This window comes from Phalacrocorax aristotelis, chromosome 6 (assembly GCF_949628215.1).
Source record: "Phalacrocorax aristotelis chromosome 6, bGulAri2.1, whole genome shotgun sequence".
Taxonomy (NCBI): domain Eukaryota; kingdom Metazoa; phylum Chordata; class Aves; order Suliformes; family Phalacrocoracidae; genus Phalacrocorax; species Phalacrocorax aristotelis.
Genome location: NC_134281.1, coordinates 21217058 through 21234674, shown reverse-complemented (window position 1 = coordinate 21234674; position 17617 = coordinate 21217058). Strand labels below are relative to the sequence as shown.

At 39.0% G+C, this 17617-nt stretch overlaps 1 protein-coding gene and 1 long non-coding RNA gene across 3 annotated transcripts; both read right to left on the bottom strand.

The window, feature by feature from the left end:
- Window positions 1–262: 262 nt before the first annotated feature.
- On the bottom strand, window positions 263–7407 carry LOC142058782 (uncharacterized). The gene is made up of 4 exons (XR_012661103.1): window positions 6244–7407; window positions 5049–5106; window positions 3039–3098; window positions 263–1145 (listed from the first exon to the last, which is right to left on the bottom strand). It is a non-coding gene; the product is annotated as an uncharacterized LOC142058782 (long non-coding RNA).
- A 2855-nt stretch (window positions 7408–10262) lies between these two features.
- Window positions 10263–11590, bottom strand: LOC142058781 (protein BTG1-like). 2 transcript variants are annotated; one of them, XM_075096579.1, is made up of 3 exons: window positions 11403–11590; window positions 10846–11221; window positions 10263–10535 (listed from the first exon to the last, which is right to left on the bottom strand). In XM_075096579.1, exons 1-2 carry the CDS (start codon window positions 11560–11562, stop codon window positions 10872–10874), a joined length of 510 nt encoding a protein of 169 aa, XP_074952680.1. In that variant the 5' UTR covers window positions 11563–11590; the 3' UTR covers window positions 10263–10535; window positions 10846–10871. The 2 variants fall into 2 exon arrangements, with proteins under 2 accessions (XP_074952680.1, XP_074952679.1); XM_075096578.1 differs by lacking the exon at window positions 10263–10535 and having other exon boundaries at window positions 10590–11221.
- Between the last annotated feature and the right edge of the window lie 6027 nt (window positions 11591–17617).

Sequence of the window (17617 nt, the reverse complement as noted above, 5' to 3'; positions counted from 1 at the left end):
CTTGGCTGCAGAAAGTATTTTAAAGAACATGGGTCACTCAGGTTACTTAAATTACCTTGGCTTCACAATTCCATACTTCCTTTAGACAAGACTGGTCTCATTTTCAAAGGGCTGATCGATTGCATTTCCCATTCAAATCAGAAGGCTCTGTATTCACTTAACACTACTTAAACTCAGGCCACTCTGTTTCAATGTTTATGCTCAGATGGGAGACCTCAGACACTCAGGAAGAAGTTAAAAGTTGATGGAAACAAACAAAATTGCATTTCAGAGATTAGTCCCAGAATGTAATTTATTAGGATGTGAAAATCATACCATGACTAATTCTTTATCAAGGGTGTGACACTATTAACCACAGTTGTGTAAAGAGGCTTTACAGGAGACATTTCAAGAAACTGGATCCACATTGACTGAAAGGGGAAAATGCCATTTCAGGAATATTACCTGAATATATATTACCTACCAAAATCGGACTCACTGGAAGTTGCTCACAGCAATTATTCAGAAAAGGAACACAGCCTAACCAGTAGTTATATGTACTCTGTATAGCTATACAAGCTACACATACATTAATCTTGGACAACCCAGAATCCCTGAGAGGTCTAAAAATTATTTTTTAGAAGATCCTTGTATAAGGATCACATTACAATCATTCAAAGTAAAAGGACAAACCATATGGATCTTATCCTCTAAGCTTTTAGCCTTCCCCCAAATGTATTCCTTCCAGTTAAGGAATATTTGCCAAGGGCCCTTCTGAGTTTTGAGAAGAGCCTGAATCTCCTGTTTACTCCCCATCACCTCTTTCTCCCCCTTCCCTCATCTGCCTACAAGCATCACTTTACCACATTGAGCTCTTTATGCAGGGGATACTTTGCAAGATCAACAACACTATGCCAGGTAATCCTGCTTATGCATTATCACTTCACAGAAATGAGATCAGTGGAACACAATGACACAGGAAAGAGCTAACTGGAAAAACAAAACAACCCACCAAAACCACATACATAGATTGATCTATCAGGAATTTTCTCTTACTAACAGTAGATTTTAGAAGTGATGCTTTATTTCATAACCAAAGGTGCTGTACTTCAGGAGATACATTTTCCTTTTTCCTTTCTGCTGGAGCATTCTTGCTGTATCATATTCTAGAGAGACAATATGGTGTAGCTTTGTTATTTTTTGTTATCTGTGTACATAGATAAGCTTTACAAGATGTTGAGGAGAGTCAGATCATCTTCAAAAGATAGGCAAGTCCATGTTACAATACTAGGAGGAAACTGAAATGATAGCAAATTTTCACAAGCATCATCCTGTTCTTTTAGACCATGATGCATGATATGAAGTCAATTGTCCTTTCTTGCTACCAAATTTTCAGGCCCACTTCTTTGTATTACTGCCAACTTAAAATACCCATTTGATTTCACAGATATTTTAACTCTAGCAGAAATGAAGAACTAGAATCTTTGGCTCTAGCAAGTATTTACCTTTACCACAAGTAACTATTCTTTTGCCACCAATTTCCTAAAGCAATCATTCCAAACATGATGTCTGAAGTAAAAGAAGTGTTACTGATAAGTCATTTATATTAAAACAAGTACACAGGAATCCTTTTATAGGAATGGGGAGTTTATATACTATGTGAGAGAAAGAACACTGACCTACTGCTTTAATCATTTTTATACAGTGATGTCCACAAAGGCACCCAGTGGATTACATAAAAATATTAAAAATAGTCCTTCTTCCAAAAAATATGAACAAAGATGCAAACAATAGCTCCATAAATGAAGTATGAAGGTTTCCTCCAAGACTGTTAATCATTAAAAAGTAGGCTCAGCTTTGTCTTCTTTTAAAAGGGGCACCTACCTTTAGATTTTGCATACAAGTTTTTAAGTTCCTCCATTTTTCTGCAGCACAGTGAAATGTTTGTCAAACACAGGATTATAGCCTGTAAATTATAACCCTTAACATGTTCTATATAACAAACACTATCTCTTTAGGTGACTGGCCTCCCATTCCTCTGAAAGAGGGATAATATTTAATTATTGAAAAATGTAGGACAAGGTGAGAGCCATCACTGACGTGACACACATAGGAAAGAATAATACTGGAAAACCCAGAGAACAGTTCAATTACAACCACATGAGTTCAGATATGAAAACAGCACGTACAAATTTTGAGGGGGTAGAGGGAAATATAAGAGAAGCTCAATGAATTTCAAATAAAAATATAATCAAATGCCAATTAAAGACTTCTGCATATACTTGTGGAAAAAGGCTAAAAACTAAGCATGAAACAGGAGACACTGTATTATAAATGAAAAAGACTTACTGGGAAAAAGACCAAAGGATATATTTTAGGGCTACTAATTCACTGGCTGTTTTAAGTAAGAATAAACCTAGCTGTAGATACAGGCATAAAGCTTAGAAGCTGTTGCTGAAAATTGAACTCCAGCCTTAATTTGTTTAGTTAGTTGTCTGAAGCAGTGGAAATAATATGCAGTTCATCACAGCAACTTGTTAAATAATTAGTTTATAAGCAATGGACCACACCAGGAGATATGTTACTAGAAGAACTATAACCCAGGACTGCTACCCCTAAACATCCAATCTTCAGAAATATTGAAATATTCGCCAAAGGAAACACTGCAGTACAAAAATGCAAATATTCTAAAACATATTAGCAGAAGGCATAGAAAAAAAAAATTATGTCTTTTTAGGATCCTGTCTGATATGCTGAATATACGACAGGTAAATTTTTCCAAAAGCATAATTGTTAACCACACACACACATTTAAGTTAACAGAGCTGACACCAGATCTCAATATTCTCAACTACAGATGCTTGTGAAGTGATAACTGGAACAGATAATTCTCTTTGCGAAAGTAACTTCCAGGTCATTTAAAATACTATTGCCACTAAGAAGAGAATACAAAAAGTACATTGCAGTGTAGTGTTACACTAGCTAATCTGGTATGAAAACAAAAGAGCTGCAATAAGGCTGGAAATAAATGCCTCGCAAAAGCTCTGGCTTAGTCTTACCTTTTTAATCCAGGGCTGGTTACTATTCCAATTGTTATGTTCGTTGTCGAGACATGGTATCTGCCAACAAACAAGCATTAATCTCTCTTCATTTCATGTCGATGCAAAGGTTTAGCAAATTTAATGAAAAAAGATTATTTGAAGGACAGAGAAACCACTGAAAGGTAAGAAGGGAGGAGGACAGGGCAACAAGAAGTTGTATGTGCTTTTCTTCTGGTTTCTAGTCATGTAAACTGAGATAGATACACAGCCTACTCGGGATCACAGCTAAAAAGAAGCCCGTTAACTTCAGCAAACTCCTGCTCCCAGGTTTCTTATTTCAGTTTTCATTCCATTAAGTGTTCAATGTTCAGTGTTTTAGAACATATTTAGAAAAAGAATCAATGTTGAAGGCTTGTGGGGAAAAAAAAAAGACAAATATCTGTTTATTTTAGAGAATACACACAGCCTTCCCTGAATATACATACCATCAAGACATATAGCACACACGTACAGTTATGACACTCTTAACACAGATAAATTACTTTCTTTTTTGGTGAAGTGGCTCACAGACAGAACAGCTAAGGTTTCAGCTACAACTAAATCTTCATTTAGTACTTCAGAAACTAAAAGTAGCTCCATGGAGCTAATACACAGGACTCAGTTAAACAGTTCAAGTGCTTGAAATGTTCATCTAGGCCTGAGCCAAAATGCTTTTAATGTTAAACATGGGAGTAATTCTACTGACTTCTATAGAAGCAATAACTTTCTCTTACTTAAAATGTGTAGCACTGAGTCACTGAAAAAAAAAATCTGAAGTCTGTCAGAGATATTAGCTAAACATCATTTAATGAAGACTAATGATAAAATCAAATGTTCCATAAATACTGAAGTTTGTGATTCTGAATTAATTTTGTTCAGCAAAACCTCCACCAAAATACCTAATTCCACATTAAATGTTCAGCATTACTACCAGATTCAAGTACATATTTAATTACTATTGACTGATGTCTTAGCATGCATATTTCAACCCTTTGAAAAAATAGCTCACAATCCACATCAAAATATTCAACGCCTTCAGTTTCAGTATCAGCCTATTATGCTCTGGGGCAAAAAGATGACAATGACCCTCTCCCAACGCATTTGTGCATCTTTTTCCTCCCCCAGAGGAAAAAACCCTTTGACAAAACCCTTGTATCAACCTTTAACATGCAGTCAACTAAGACCTGCATTTGATGACCTCTGGTATATCCATAAAAAAAAAACCCAGCATACTTCCTGGAACAAAGAATTTGTATGAATAACGTATTATTTTGAGCACTAAATAAGTTATCTCATAGTACACATTAGAAGAATTCTGTTTACATTTATATTTCTGCAACCTTAGAAATAGTCTTCCTCACAACACATGATAATTCAAATTCACGGAGCAAGAGAAGGCAAGTCTAAAGGGTCAGTTTTTGTTGTAATCCGTTCCAAAAATATATAAATGTGTAAACCACTATAGTTTATATTCCATTCCATCACTCCTACATGTGCCCTTATGCAAATCTAACCCTCAGGTTGCACATTTGCAACAGAAATTCATAGAATGCTGTTCCAGTGCTAATGCTGCTGTATAAATAACATGAAGGCGACTAGTGCAAAGAGTCAACTGCATATACATATCACACATATGTACAGTTATTAAAATAGAATTGCATATAAAGATGTTGTACACTAGGAATACTCATTAGTAGTTTATTCACCTACATGCAGCATGCCAAATAAAGCTTAGGTCCTGTAAATAACATAATTTCCGAGTATTTGTGAATATTCATAAATATTTATAAATACGGGCAAATTCCTTTCCTCCTCAGAGCCCCAGTGGGAAAAAGCAAGTTCCATGTTGGCACTCAGCGTAAAATAAAGTAAGTTTAGTAGTCTGATGATACAACAGCCTTGCTTCTGTGCAGCATTCTCTTCTGATTACTGGGAAAACCAGGGCTCAGTGTTCAGACAGTTTAAGTAGTATTTTCTGATATAACCTACCTTTTCTCCTCAGTTTTCTTGCGTGTTTGTTCATTCTTCATTCATGTAGCAGACAATCCTGGGAATGGTACACAAAAGTAATATCAGTCATTTGAGGCCAAAGTCACTAATGTCAGCTGTATAAGATTGATCAATTTAACAAGTTTGCATGACTGGGCTCTACACTGCATCATCCCAAACATCATAATGCAGTCACAAAAGCTCTATATGAAGTTGGTTGCAATTGCTACAACTGAACTACAAATAAAGTTTGTAAGAGTTTATGGTCTAGAAAGTTCATATTCAAAGCTGCTGCATGACAGCATCTACAAAGATTGTGTTTATACTTTTATACATGCATTTTTCTTTTAAAAATATGTTCCATTTCAAAGATGAACTTTCACACTTGGCATATCTCCAGGATTACAAACTTATTTTTCTAAGCTAGGTATTTACTTAGCAGGAAAGGTTTGCTTGAAACATAATGGACCATTTTGTGATGTAGTTTTTCTTCTTCCTACTGAAACACAACAGCATTATTTTATCAGAAGAGATGTTTGCAACTCTTTCAGTGACTTAAGACTGATTTGCTGTTTAATTTAACTGAACAGATGTTTATCTGTTACAGTTTTTGTTTCTTTGGATTTTTAAAAACCACTAGGGAAAATAACTGACACTGTATAGCTTCTTCTGCTAATGAGGCTATATAAATATTACTATCAATAATCTGGGGGCCAATTGTTTAAAATAATAATAAAACCAAGTTTGTCACAAATCACAATTTAATTTGCATTCTCATTGCTTCCTGACACTTTTTAGAGATCTATTAGTCATAGTGATTGCAAATAAGGGGCAGCTGAATCTCAGCGTAAAGTGACTCTCCCAAGTAGATAAAAGATTATTTCATGCAATTCCATTTCAATTAAAATATATTGCCCCCCCTAGAAGTTACCCAAATTACAAGGTAAATGCAGCAGTTTACTTCTCAATGCAAATTTTACATAGCCTTATAATGGAGAGCAAAATATCACTTATTACTAGAATAAATTCAGACCCCAGCAAGAAAACAATGAAAATAGATGGACCTATTAATCTTACAGCATAAAAATTATCAAGAGTGATCCTGGCACCACAAGAAAAAAATAATTTATTAAAAGTGTGGTGACAGTAAAAAGTATCAACCTTACTACTCAAGAACCAGAATGCCTCTACTAACCCAATAGCACGAGTCTTCCCACTCTGCCGTAGCAATATGCGTCAGCCTGGAGGAATCACACAAAGCCAAGATGATGACTGTAGTGCTGTTACACTGACAGAACAGGTAGATAAGGCAGAAATTAAGATGAGATCAAAGTTCCGAGTCACAGCCCTTACCATACCTAGGTGGAAGGGGGAGGAGGGGAGGGAGGAAAAAAAAAGTGAAACAGAAAAAAGCTAACATACATGGATTATTATGAAGTAAAAATAATCTGAAGGAAGCTAAAAATGTGAAAGGAAAATCCATGGTTAAAATAGCTAAGAAAAAACAGCTACGCATAGGCAATGACCTTTTAAGATACATCAGCACATAAATGAATTCTAGTACTGAAAAGATGAAGATGGTAAAATCGCTGAAGTGAAGCAAAAAACTGGAAGTGTTCAATAAATGTTGCCTATCTGTATTTGATAATGTGGATAACTTTGTACTACATGAGGATAATGAAATACTTCCAATATACTTATGACGAAAACAGATAATATCAAGATAATACTTTTTAGGATTTCATAAGGAAAAACATAACTACAAGGTCTAGAAAAATGCCCAAGAGAACTAGCTTTGGATATCAGCAGTACCCTGATGACTGTCTCTGATGCATGTGAGAACAACTAGAAAACTTCCCCAGAGAAGGTATCCTGATATGAAAAGGTAAAAACTAATAATTACAGGAGAGTTAGAACACTTTTAATCATGGATTAAATGTAAAAAGGAGGTTAATTAATGAAGTATTAATTCACTTCATAGAAAGAAGTATAATTAAAAGAACAATATCATTAATGCCAGTCAACATCGTTTCACAGAAAATCTACCCTGTTTAACAAACCTGGGGTTTGTCCTTTGTGTGAATGATCACAACACTATTTAAGCTTTTATAAGGTGCTTTACCTAAAACACATGGCATTCTAGACAAAATAAAAATAACAGTGAAAAATACATTACAAAAATTAGAAATTAGTTAAGTGAAAGACCTCATATTTAGCAATTATGTCAGTACTAGATCTGAAGTAATTTTACATTGTTCTCAGTGAAGGGAAAATCACAGTACCGTCAGTGCTGGCGGAATGGCAAGCAATGGTGGGAACAGTGTAATCTGGTTCAGTTGGTTCACTGCACTCATTTCTTGAGAGCGCTTTCTCATGCACATATTAAAAAACGGAACGAGTGTTTGCAGAAAGCATGTATGTAAATCTCAGCTAAAAGAAAGTTATTTATGCTCAAACTTTAAAAGCTTAATCTTTTTAATCTTTTAAATAAAAAACAGACTTAATTGCAGTATAAAGCGCATGCAAGAGGCCATACTGAAAGCCTCCTTCATCTTGAGGATAAAGAAATAAGGACATCAATGTTTAATTTCTAAACTCAAAAAACATACCAAATTTCATATTTGAACTTACCTAACACTAAAGGTCATAGCATCTGAAACAAATACAGACAACCCTTATCTTTTGAGGTTTTCAGATCAAAACTATGGCACCTCTGTATTCTTAGGTGCAAATAATGAGCCAGGGGTACGTTATATAGGAATTGCAGTACAGAAGTGGTCAGGCTATATAAACTAATGGGTCCTTCTGTCTCATTTGGATTTTACAACTCAGAAGGACAAATGCTATTTAATTGCCTTTACAGCACAGCAATGTTTTGGAGAAACAGGCAAATGTATGGTTTGTTTGGTCTATAAATATTTCTTCGTTCAGCTTTACTTATCCAACAGTTAACCCATCCTCACACAAGCAGGCATTAGAACAAATATATCCCCCCTCCATATATTTTTACTGCTTCAAGGAGGCTAGCATGCAGTAATTCTTCCTATAGAATCCAAATCATTATGTTCTAAATCATGACTGATCAGATGCAGTCAGCCTTGTGTGACAAATACATCACTTCAAATAAGTTAAGATTTTGGCTTGTTTGTTGCAACAGCAGAATGCAAATCTTATCACCTTTTAAGGAAAGCACAAAGTTAATTTTAGTTACCTCCTCCAAATAACAGCTCCCCCCCCTCCCCCCCCAACTTACTACCAAGAACTCTATTCCCTCAGAACAGCCTTTGTGCTCTTAGTATGTCTTTGCTATTTTTTTAAAGCAATGAAATGTAGGTCCAGATGTCACAGATATTACAGCTTATTTACTTGCAGCTCAAGTCTTTTATTTGCTTCAGTGGGTTTTCCTCATGCTCCCCAGTCTCCTCCACCTGCTTGTCTGCAGAGTAACTTCAACTCTATTCCTGCAGCACAGCTACATGAAATTGAACTTGAATTACACTTTGAAAAATGTCCTGTTCAATGATAAGTATCAAACTTGCAGAGAGCATAGGATACTTAAGACATTATACTATATAACGTATGAAGTGTCCTATTGAATGTAGTAGGACTAATAAATAAGAAGCAACAGAATTCACCACGGCTGAGATTAATCCAGGCTCTTCTCTACTCTTTACACCGAGAGACACTAGACAAGAAAAGAACATCTGAACAACCTGCTGTACCGTACTTCATGTCAAACTGCACCAGTATCTGGAAACCTGTCTGTATCCCAATTCATGTTTAATTCCACCTTAACTGTTTACTGCGATGTTAAATCCACTGTTAAGCTATGAAACTTCATACTACATCTTTTCAGATAGGCTGTCAATATAATGTGCACCAAGGCCAATTATCTTTCAAATGAAATTTAATCAAAGAGGGCATCTCACCATTAGCAGATTTAAAGTTATTCTGTTCAATTACTGACAAGTGTGTCAAGAACATCCCTTAGAGGTCCTAAGGAAATAAAGATTCAGTATGGGTAATTCTATCAGGAGAAAAAAAAAAAAGTCTTACCATCTTCCAAAGAGAATAAAACAGTATCATGACAACTGATATTCAATCTTGTATAATAAAAAGACAATTTGCCACAACACCTTTAACAACCATTTGTTAAAGTAACCCAGAAACTGATTTATTGGAGTGATACACTAGAAACACACTATCAATTTTCACAAAGTTTTAATTACTAAGAAAATTGCAGTATGCATTTTATTCAGATTAAACAAATACTATTAGTCAAGCCTGCCTCCAAGATAATAAGGCAAACAGCAAGAAGTAAGCCACAGCTTTTTCTAATGCAAAGATAAAACTTCTTTATGTGAGCTGGAGTTGTACCCTTCCCAGTTTGCCCAGACTTGCCCCTTCCTTCGCTGTATGTTTTACCATGCTATTGACATACTACAACATTTTTTTGCTGATATACTAACACTAGACAAAGTTCTCTTTCATCAAATATTCATTCAACCGTGCTTGAACACCAGGCTACCAAAAAACCTGCAGTGCTAGACATGATGCAGTCTTCTACAGCTAGGTTGCAAGCCAGTGCTTCTTAGAATAGAAATCACAGTATCTGTAAAGTGAATCCACTGGAATATCAATACTAACAGTCTCCATGTAAACCAGCTATACAAAGTCTTACTACATCAAATCCACTGTATTTGATACTTTTACTAAACTTGTACCCAGCTGGTATTAGCAACACTGACAAAAATGAGAAGGAACTCAACACCAGAAATGGCAGGTTTTTACCTCCCAAAAAATTCAAGGTAGTTAGACAGTATTGATGATCAGTGTTTCACTCTAGATTCCTAGATGGCTTTAAATTGCAGTTTCAAATGTAAACTCCATTTCCCAATAAACTCAAGCATTTTTTGCAACAGATCAAATGTTAGAAAAGTACTTTTGCTGCCATTCAGTTCAATACAGCACCCACTGAAAAACCCACACAGCTCTACACACACTATTCAGCTCTATTCAGACACACAACCAGTGAGCTTTAACAAAACTAAGCAGTTTGTGGTGATCTGAAATAAAGATGAATGTTCAGAGCTACACCTTTTTAACTGTGAAGCTATCTGTGATGGTTAGAAGTAGCTAGAGTAAGCTTTGAGAGCAATGTAAAAAGCCTCAGGCGGGGTGGGGGGGACGACACCAAACCCAGTAAAAAGCAGCCTGAGCAAATCTTTATTGTTCTACTCCAACAACTAGAAATGACAAGACAAACTAATTCCCCAATTCTTTTTGTCAAAACGTTGGAACATGATGGAATCCAGCCCTCAAATAAATGCATGCTTTGAGAAAGGAAAAAATTAAGAACTATTTTTGTGATTTGTGCCTCGACACCCAAACTTGAATGACCCTGAGAGAATCTGCGCAGACGAGTCACTGGGAAGATCTTCATGCAGCTTGTTAGATCTGTTTCCCACTCTCCTTCATGTTATTGCTCTGCAAATTGAGGAATGTATTAGCAAATGTTAATCTTCACTAAAATCCATCATAAAGAGTGCTACAATATTTCTTTTTATTACAAATAGCCAAAACTTATTTGAAAATATAAATGTGTAAAACAACTGACTGTACAGTGCATTTACAGAAGGTAACATGCAGTGTAAAGAACTGCTTTACGCATCAGCCCTTGACCACAACAAACTTGGCAGTACTACTACAACTTTAATGACTATATGGTGGAAAAAGAGATAATTAAACCCCAAAAATATCAGTTACATCTGATTTACCACGAGATTGGCATACATACATCGTTGTGGGAGGAATATCAATTTTTTAACTAGAAACTGTCATCATGTAATTCTTGGAAGGACTGGATCTGCCAGTTCTCCACTCCTCCTTACAGCTGGTCCTACTCTCCAACGGTTTGGTTGCCTTCCCACCAGACTGGGGACTTTCGTAAAGGACACAGATAGACCCATCTTCACCTATGCGATAGGACACTTCGAAAGGGTCGACCCAAAGTGTTAATTCGCTGGGTAAGAGCTGGAAGAGTCTCCCGTGGCTCAGTCCGATCATCCCCGCTGCCTTTCCTATCAAGGGGTCCATCTTATGGTTGATCCTAATGCAGCGGTACCCGGAGCCCTTGGAGGGCACCAAGGGGAACCAGTGGTGCTTGTAGTGCTCTGCGGGAGGGAACAAAGACGAGCTTTACCGCGGCTCCAGAGCCCCGCCGCCCTCCAGCCCCTGGGGGGCTGCGCTCCGCCGGACACTCCCCCGCTCCCCGCGGGGCAGCAGGGACGGCAGCGACCGGCTGGGTCGGGACGACCCCCTCTCCCTCCCCGGGGTCCCGCCGCCCCCTCTCACCGCGCAGCGCCTCCTGCAGGCACTCCCGGAAGCACCGCAGCTGCTCCTCATCGACACCGCCGGCGGCCCGCAGGAGGCGAGTGACGAACGCCGCCGCTGTGGAGATCTCGGTCCTCATGGCCGCCGCCCGCCGTCGCCCCGGCCCGCTGCCAGCGCCCATCCCGGCCCCCCGCGCCTCCGGCCAATGGCAGCGCCGCGCAACAGCTGCGTCATACGGCGGCGCACCGCCCCACCAGGCAAGACGAGGTTCCCATTGGCGGCGGCAGGGGCGGGGCGGGGAGACCTCGGCGACTCCGGGCAGCCATTGGGCCGCCGCACTGATCGGGCCGTGTTTGTTTTGTTGGCGGAGGGGCGGGACCTGTCCGCCACACCCCGCTGCCGTCCCCGCCAGGTGCGACGCTCGGGCCCCACCCGTAACGATCAATAGCACCGCTTCGACCGGCAAGATGCAACCTGCGGCACCGGGAGTGCCATGTTTGGGCTTGGCTTGTCTGTGTCATGAGCCCCCACTGGGCCAGTGGCCAGCCTGGCTTCACATCTCGTATCATGAGTGCATGTGCTTGGTTGCTGCGTGTCCCCCGAGCACCCACTGCACTCTGACAGCCTAGGGCTTTGGTGCACATCCCTCCTCCCCACATTTCTCAAGTTGCCTCTTCTTCAGTTCGTGTTTACAAACCAACAGAAATAACAGGTTAAATACGTGTTTCCCATTCAGCTGTTACAATTTTGACTGCCTGACACTTCTGCTTTCCTCTACGTGTCTGTTTGGAGCACCAGATTCCTCCCATTGCCCTACAATCCTGACATCTACTCCATCACTAACAGCATTCCAGGCAGATGTGATGGTTAGCTTGCTTCCTGCCCTTCTCACCCTCATTTCTCAATATGAGCCAAATCTAAAAATATCTCGCCATCTCTTTCTAGGCATACAACTCCAAGGCCAAGATGCTCTTAACATGAAAAAATAACAGAAATTTTAAAGATATCGTAGAATCATAGAATGGCTTGGGTTGGAAGGGACCTTTAGAGCCCATCTAGCCCAACCCCCTGCAGTGAGCAGGGACATCAAACTAGATCAGGTTGCTCAGAGCCCCATCCAACCTGACCTTTAATGTTTCTAGGGATGGCGCCTCCATCAGCCTCTCTGGGCAACCCGTTCCAGTGTTTCACCACCGTCAGTGTAAAAATTTTTTTCTTTATATCCAGTCTACATCTACCCTCCTTTAGCTTAAAACCATTATGCCTTGTCCTGTAAGGCGTTGCTAAAGAGATTGGCCCATCCTTCCTATAGTCCCCCTATAAGTACTGGAAGGTCGCAATAAGGTCTCCCCGCACTCAGCCTTGTTGAACCTCATGAGGTTCTCATAGGCCCATCTCTCCAGCCTGTCCTGGTCTCTTTGGATGACATCCCATCCTACTGGGGTGTTGACACCAAGCTGAGCAGTGCAGTTATCTCCCCTCTTACTTAGCTAAGCACAAAACCAATTTCAGTAAGAGTGGTACAAGAACCTATAGGTTATTTTCAAGAAAAGAGGTGGTCCAGAAAGCATCGGTTTTCTGTCAAATGCCTGTTCACCTGCAAGCAGTTGGGAATTTGGCACACTTGAAAATACATGCAAGAGTTAACTGTTTAGTGCATGACCTACACAAGTAAATTTGTTGTCAGGTGTATCACAGCAAGAGGATAACTCCAAATACAAGCCAAAGATGTCTGAATTACATCTTTTACATGGGATTCTTGCCACTCTGGAAAGATTTTTGTTGTCAGAAATAAGACAAGCCTAATGCTTATTTGAGCATAAAAAGAACCATACATACATTGCACAAATATCAAGTTTCTCAGCTGGCTCTGCAGGTCACATTACAGGTACAACCAAGAGGAACATAAAGATTAGAGCTGTGGAAATGTTTGGTTGAACAGTTTGCACTGGCTCAAACTTCGTATTATTCTGATGAATAAAGTACATGACTTGTTTGAAACAAGGAAGTTGGTTGATGACTCATTAACATCATCACTGCTGGGCCTCTGAATCTGAGGAATAACTACAGTTCATCTCTTTATGACAGAAGTTTTCTCATGATGACAGTTGTCCTGGCAACTTTTTGCTGGCTTGGTTTGCCCAAGAGCTCCAAAACAATAATTCTGCCTGTAACCCAGACTCGTTTCACCAACAGTTCCAGTGATGTGGTGCTGACTCAGCTGTGACCTTCCCACCTCCAGTGCACTAAGAGTGACAATCTTCTTCAGCTGTTTTAAAGCTTTTAAGGAGCAGCTGTGTATAGCCAAGATTCCCTGAGTTTACAAACGGAAAAAGCTGTCTCTCTAGTTCAAAGCCTAAACACAAACTTTTTTTATCAGCCTTGAAGTGCTGTTCACAAGCAATTCCTCCCATCACTTTCTTAGAGAATAGTGATTAAAGTCAGTATTTTACCACCAGGACTGCCTGCAGTGAGAACTGAACATACTTCTCAAAAAGCATTGTTCTTTCAAATCTTCATGCAATGCCCCAACCACTTTTTTTCTCCTCCTGGCCTTATTTAAACACATACTCTCCCTACACAGGTTATGTATCTTAAACCCACTTTAGAAAAAGAGAAAAAAGTATGTTGATTTCTTTACACTGTTGGCTGGGTTCTAAGGCTTTATATTCTCCTTTGTTAAAAGGGAGCTAACTGCTTCTTTACTCTTCTCTGAGGCCTGCCATATGCCAGAGAGCACCAGCAGACCCCTTCTTCAGTGGGATCTCACCTTTGAGGAAACTAAGAAATATCTTGTTTCCCCAGCTGCACATTGTAATTCTTTTCACCTTCCTTATCTCTCCACTTTAAGAATATAACACCACCTCTAGTTCCCCAGCTGCAAAAGTCACTCACCCAGGGAGCTAAGGGGAGGAAAAAAAGCCTTGTCTGCGCACCTTCAAAAATTAGATCCAGTTTTACTGCTGTTTAGAGGTGACCAGACTTGTTCATCAGTTAAAGTGTGATGGAAAAACTTGGTCTGGCTAGTGTTCTAGCTGTTACTAGGAACCAGTTTAACACACGTTTAGAATTTACAGAAAGTATTTACAGGAACTCTCCCCAAACCTCTGTCCCTTTAGTCTAAGGATCAAAAATGATCAAGGCTGTGATTACAGGGGTATGGGAGAACAGCTCATCACAGAGCCAAACCTCAGTTGTGCACAGAAGAATTTTCCCAGGGGAATGCCTGGGAAATGTCCTGCAATAGCCGGACAGTTCATTTATTAAACTATTAGTGAATTACAGTTCATTCCCAACAGTTTATTTTTGCTAGATTCTGACATGTGGAAACATTCAGCTGAAAGTCTCATTACGTTTACAATTAAGGCTTCTTCAGACGCATTCTGTTTAAATCTACTTCAAGAAAGCAAGTTCCTATCCAATTTGGACAAAATTATTTTTAACAGTATGACATCATCAGAATTCATAGTGCCTTCTTACTTGATGTTACTCAATTAAGATGACTAAGACTTCTTGCCCTCCCTTTCCTCTAACAGCAAGCAGCAGGACCAAGACAAAAGGACCAAGAGCCTCGAGTGATAAAACTACAGACATTTGTCCAAAACTCAGATGCTATCACCTAGTTTGACAGTCCCACTTCACAGCTTAGCTAGAATATAATTCTGTATGCCACTTTATAACCAAAGAGATTTTTATCAAAGAAAAAGATAAATCTTCCACCTCCTCATGAAAAGACAGTAGATTTCTGTGCTTCCTTCTCCTCTCACTTACAGCCGTTAGCTCTAGACTACCTCTCCTCCTAATCAAGTCACAGATCTGGATCAGGATGCTATTTTATTAGAACAAATTTTCACTGAAGTCCAGTTGCATTTCAGTACCTCAAACTTTAGAAATTAAGATTAAAAAATGAATCTCTCTTGGCACCTGGTCCAATTACTTCAGTCATCTTTTATTCAGTGTTTTGAGAATCAGAACACAAAACCCAATTCTTCAGCTTTGGAGACTTCCATAGTAAAGCTACCCAGGTACACAGAGCAGTACTGTATCACCCTACATTTGAGCTGACACAATCATCACTTGCTAGCTGTGTGAAGGCAATAAAAAAAATAAAAAGGGTAGGCCTGCATTGTTACTTGGTCTAGACCATTATTCTGCACAACAAAATTTTACCATTGCTTTAAGACAAGCTCTGGGTTTACTCTGCACATTCTGTCAGGTCCTTATCTCAAACACTTCCCCACCTTATTTGCACCCCTAACCTTTTATTTATGAAATACAGGCTTCCCCTACCATATCTACACTGCATGACTTCAAAGCCTCTAAAACCCTGATAGCACTACCACAAATGCAGTAAGACAGCTACTAATTTCCAGATTCATTAAAATAATAGGCAAAAAATAACACTTGCATTGAAGTTACAAAATTCTTACCAGTATTCAGAATTAACATATCTTTACTGTTAACAGCACTAAGAACTGTACAAATCCAGACCTAAGTTATTAAACTTCATGCTTAATTACGCTAAAGAGCTTTCCCCTTCCAGGCTGCATGTGCCCATATGAATATACACACAAATTCCCAATTATATACAGTCTGATTTTACTGACAGTCAGTTAGACAAGGTTCAGCTAAAGCCAGGGCAGATGTTACGGGAACTGCTTTTAACTCACTTGTGAGAGGCTTCAGTAAAGATCAGAGTAGAGAAAGCTTTCTAAGCAAGCAAATGAAAGGTAGTTAAAAATACTGCAAGAGCAAAAAGTTAATGTTACAGCACTACTAGCACAGATTAATGCTCACTGGATCAAGGTCTGGCACCTGGATCCACTGGTCCTAAGTGGACCATGCAGTTGAAATAAGACGGTAAGAAGCTCTGGCTATAAAATAAAGAGATGCCACAGTTGTCAGGTAATGCTAAAGTCACACTTTTTGATTTCCTTTATTCTTCTCAGTGAGTTTCACATTTAAGGCTCAAGGTAAGCAAGCCACAGACAAAAGAAATCAATAGATCGTAACTATTTGACTTTCACCTCCCTGCCAGGAAATGGTTCCACAGGCAACAGCATTTAAAACAAACTCTGGGAAGGGTTCATCAGGAAACTCGTTCTTTGCCAATTATTAAGCTAACCATTTACATAAATAGGCTGTTTTAGGAAGTACTGGAGGTTCCAATAACACAGCACTGGAGATGTTAATTAAACAATAGTTTGGAAACACTGCACCAGCACAATTTAGCAGTAGCCATTGTAATATATTATTTTTCATTTAAACACACATTTTAAGTACTCATAGACAGAAGAAAAAAACACAAGTTTCTAGGGTTTTTTCCCCCATTTGCTGGAATATTTCTATGGCTTTGAGAGTTGAGAAGCCTCATCACAAGACAGCAGAAGCAGGTAAGTTACCACTCCACTAGTGTTGAGAATTGTTAGGATAACTAGGCTTGCTTAGCACTAGAAGGTAAAGTAGTTGAAGCGTGAGGCTGCAAGAGCTGACCAAGAGTAAACTTTTTGGTAAAACTAATGTTGCAAATACAAAACTAGCCAAAACCAGCAGATGCAAGCAGAATAAGGAAGAAAAGGACCATGGAATCAATTCCAAGGGAATGAGGTAACTTCAGAAGGCAGCCAGCCCAGTGACCAAGAAAACCATTAAGAAATCAAGAGACCACCAACCAGAATTAAGTGATTGGACTTGGGGATCAGGTGATGGGTGGTATGTTCCAGGAAATCTGTGTGTAAGTGTATAACTGGGACATGCGATCTGCAGTTGGGATCCCTCTTCAGAGGCACCCAGCTCAAGCTGCTCTACATGTCAGCTAAATAAACCACTTATTTACTCAGTATATTGGCAACTTGCCTTCTTTGAGCAGGAACCTAGGGCTGAGACCTTTTGAGGTGGCATCTGTGTAATTCCTAACATGGACTAGGTGGTGGCTACGTAATTCCTGCAACAGCTACCATAAAAATAACCTTCTTTGACAAAGAATTTTTTAGCTTATCAACTCAGACTTACTTTGTTGTTCTGTTCATCTGCAAGTAATTTCTATTTAACAGGAACACCTGGAGCAGAGGAAAACAGAGTCAGTATCTTGGTTTATCTTGTTAAAAATAAAGTATATGCAAGTATTCTAAAATTCCAATTTTTTCCTCAACTTCAGTTAGAGGAAAAAGAGCGAGTAAAACTGAAACTATATCACTTATACAGTATATTATTATTTAAAAGTAGAAGTAGTAGTA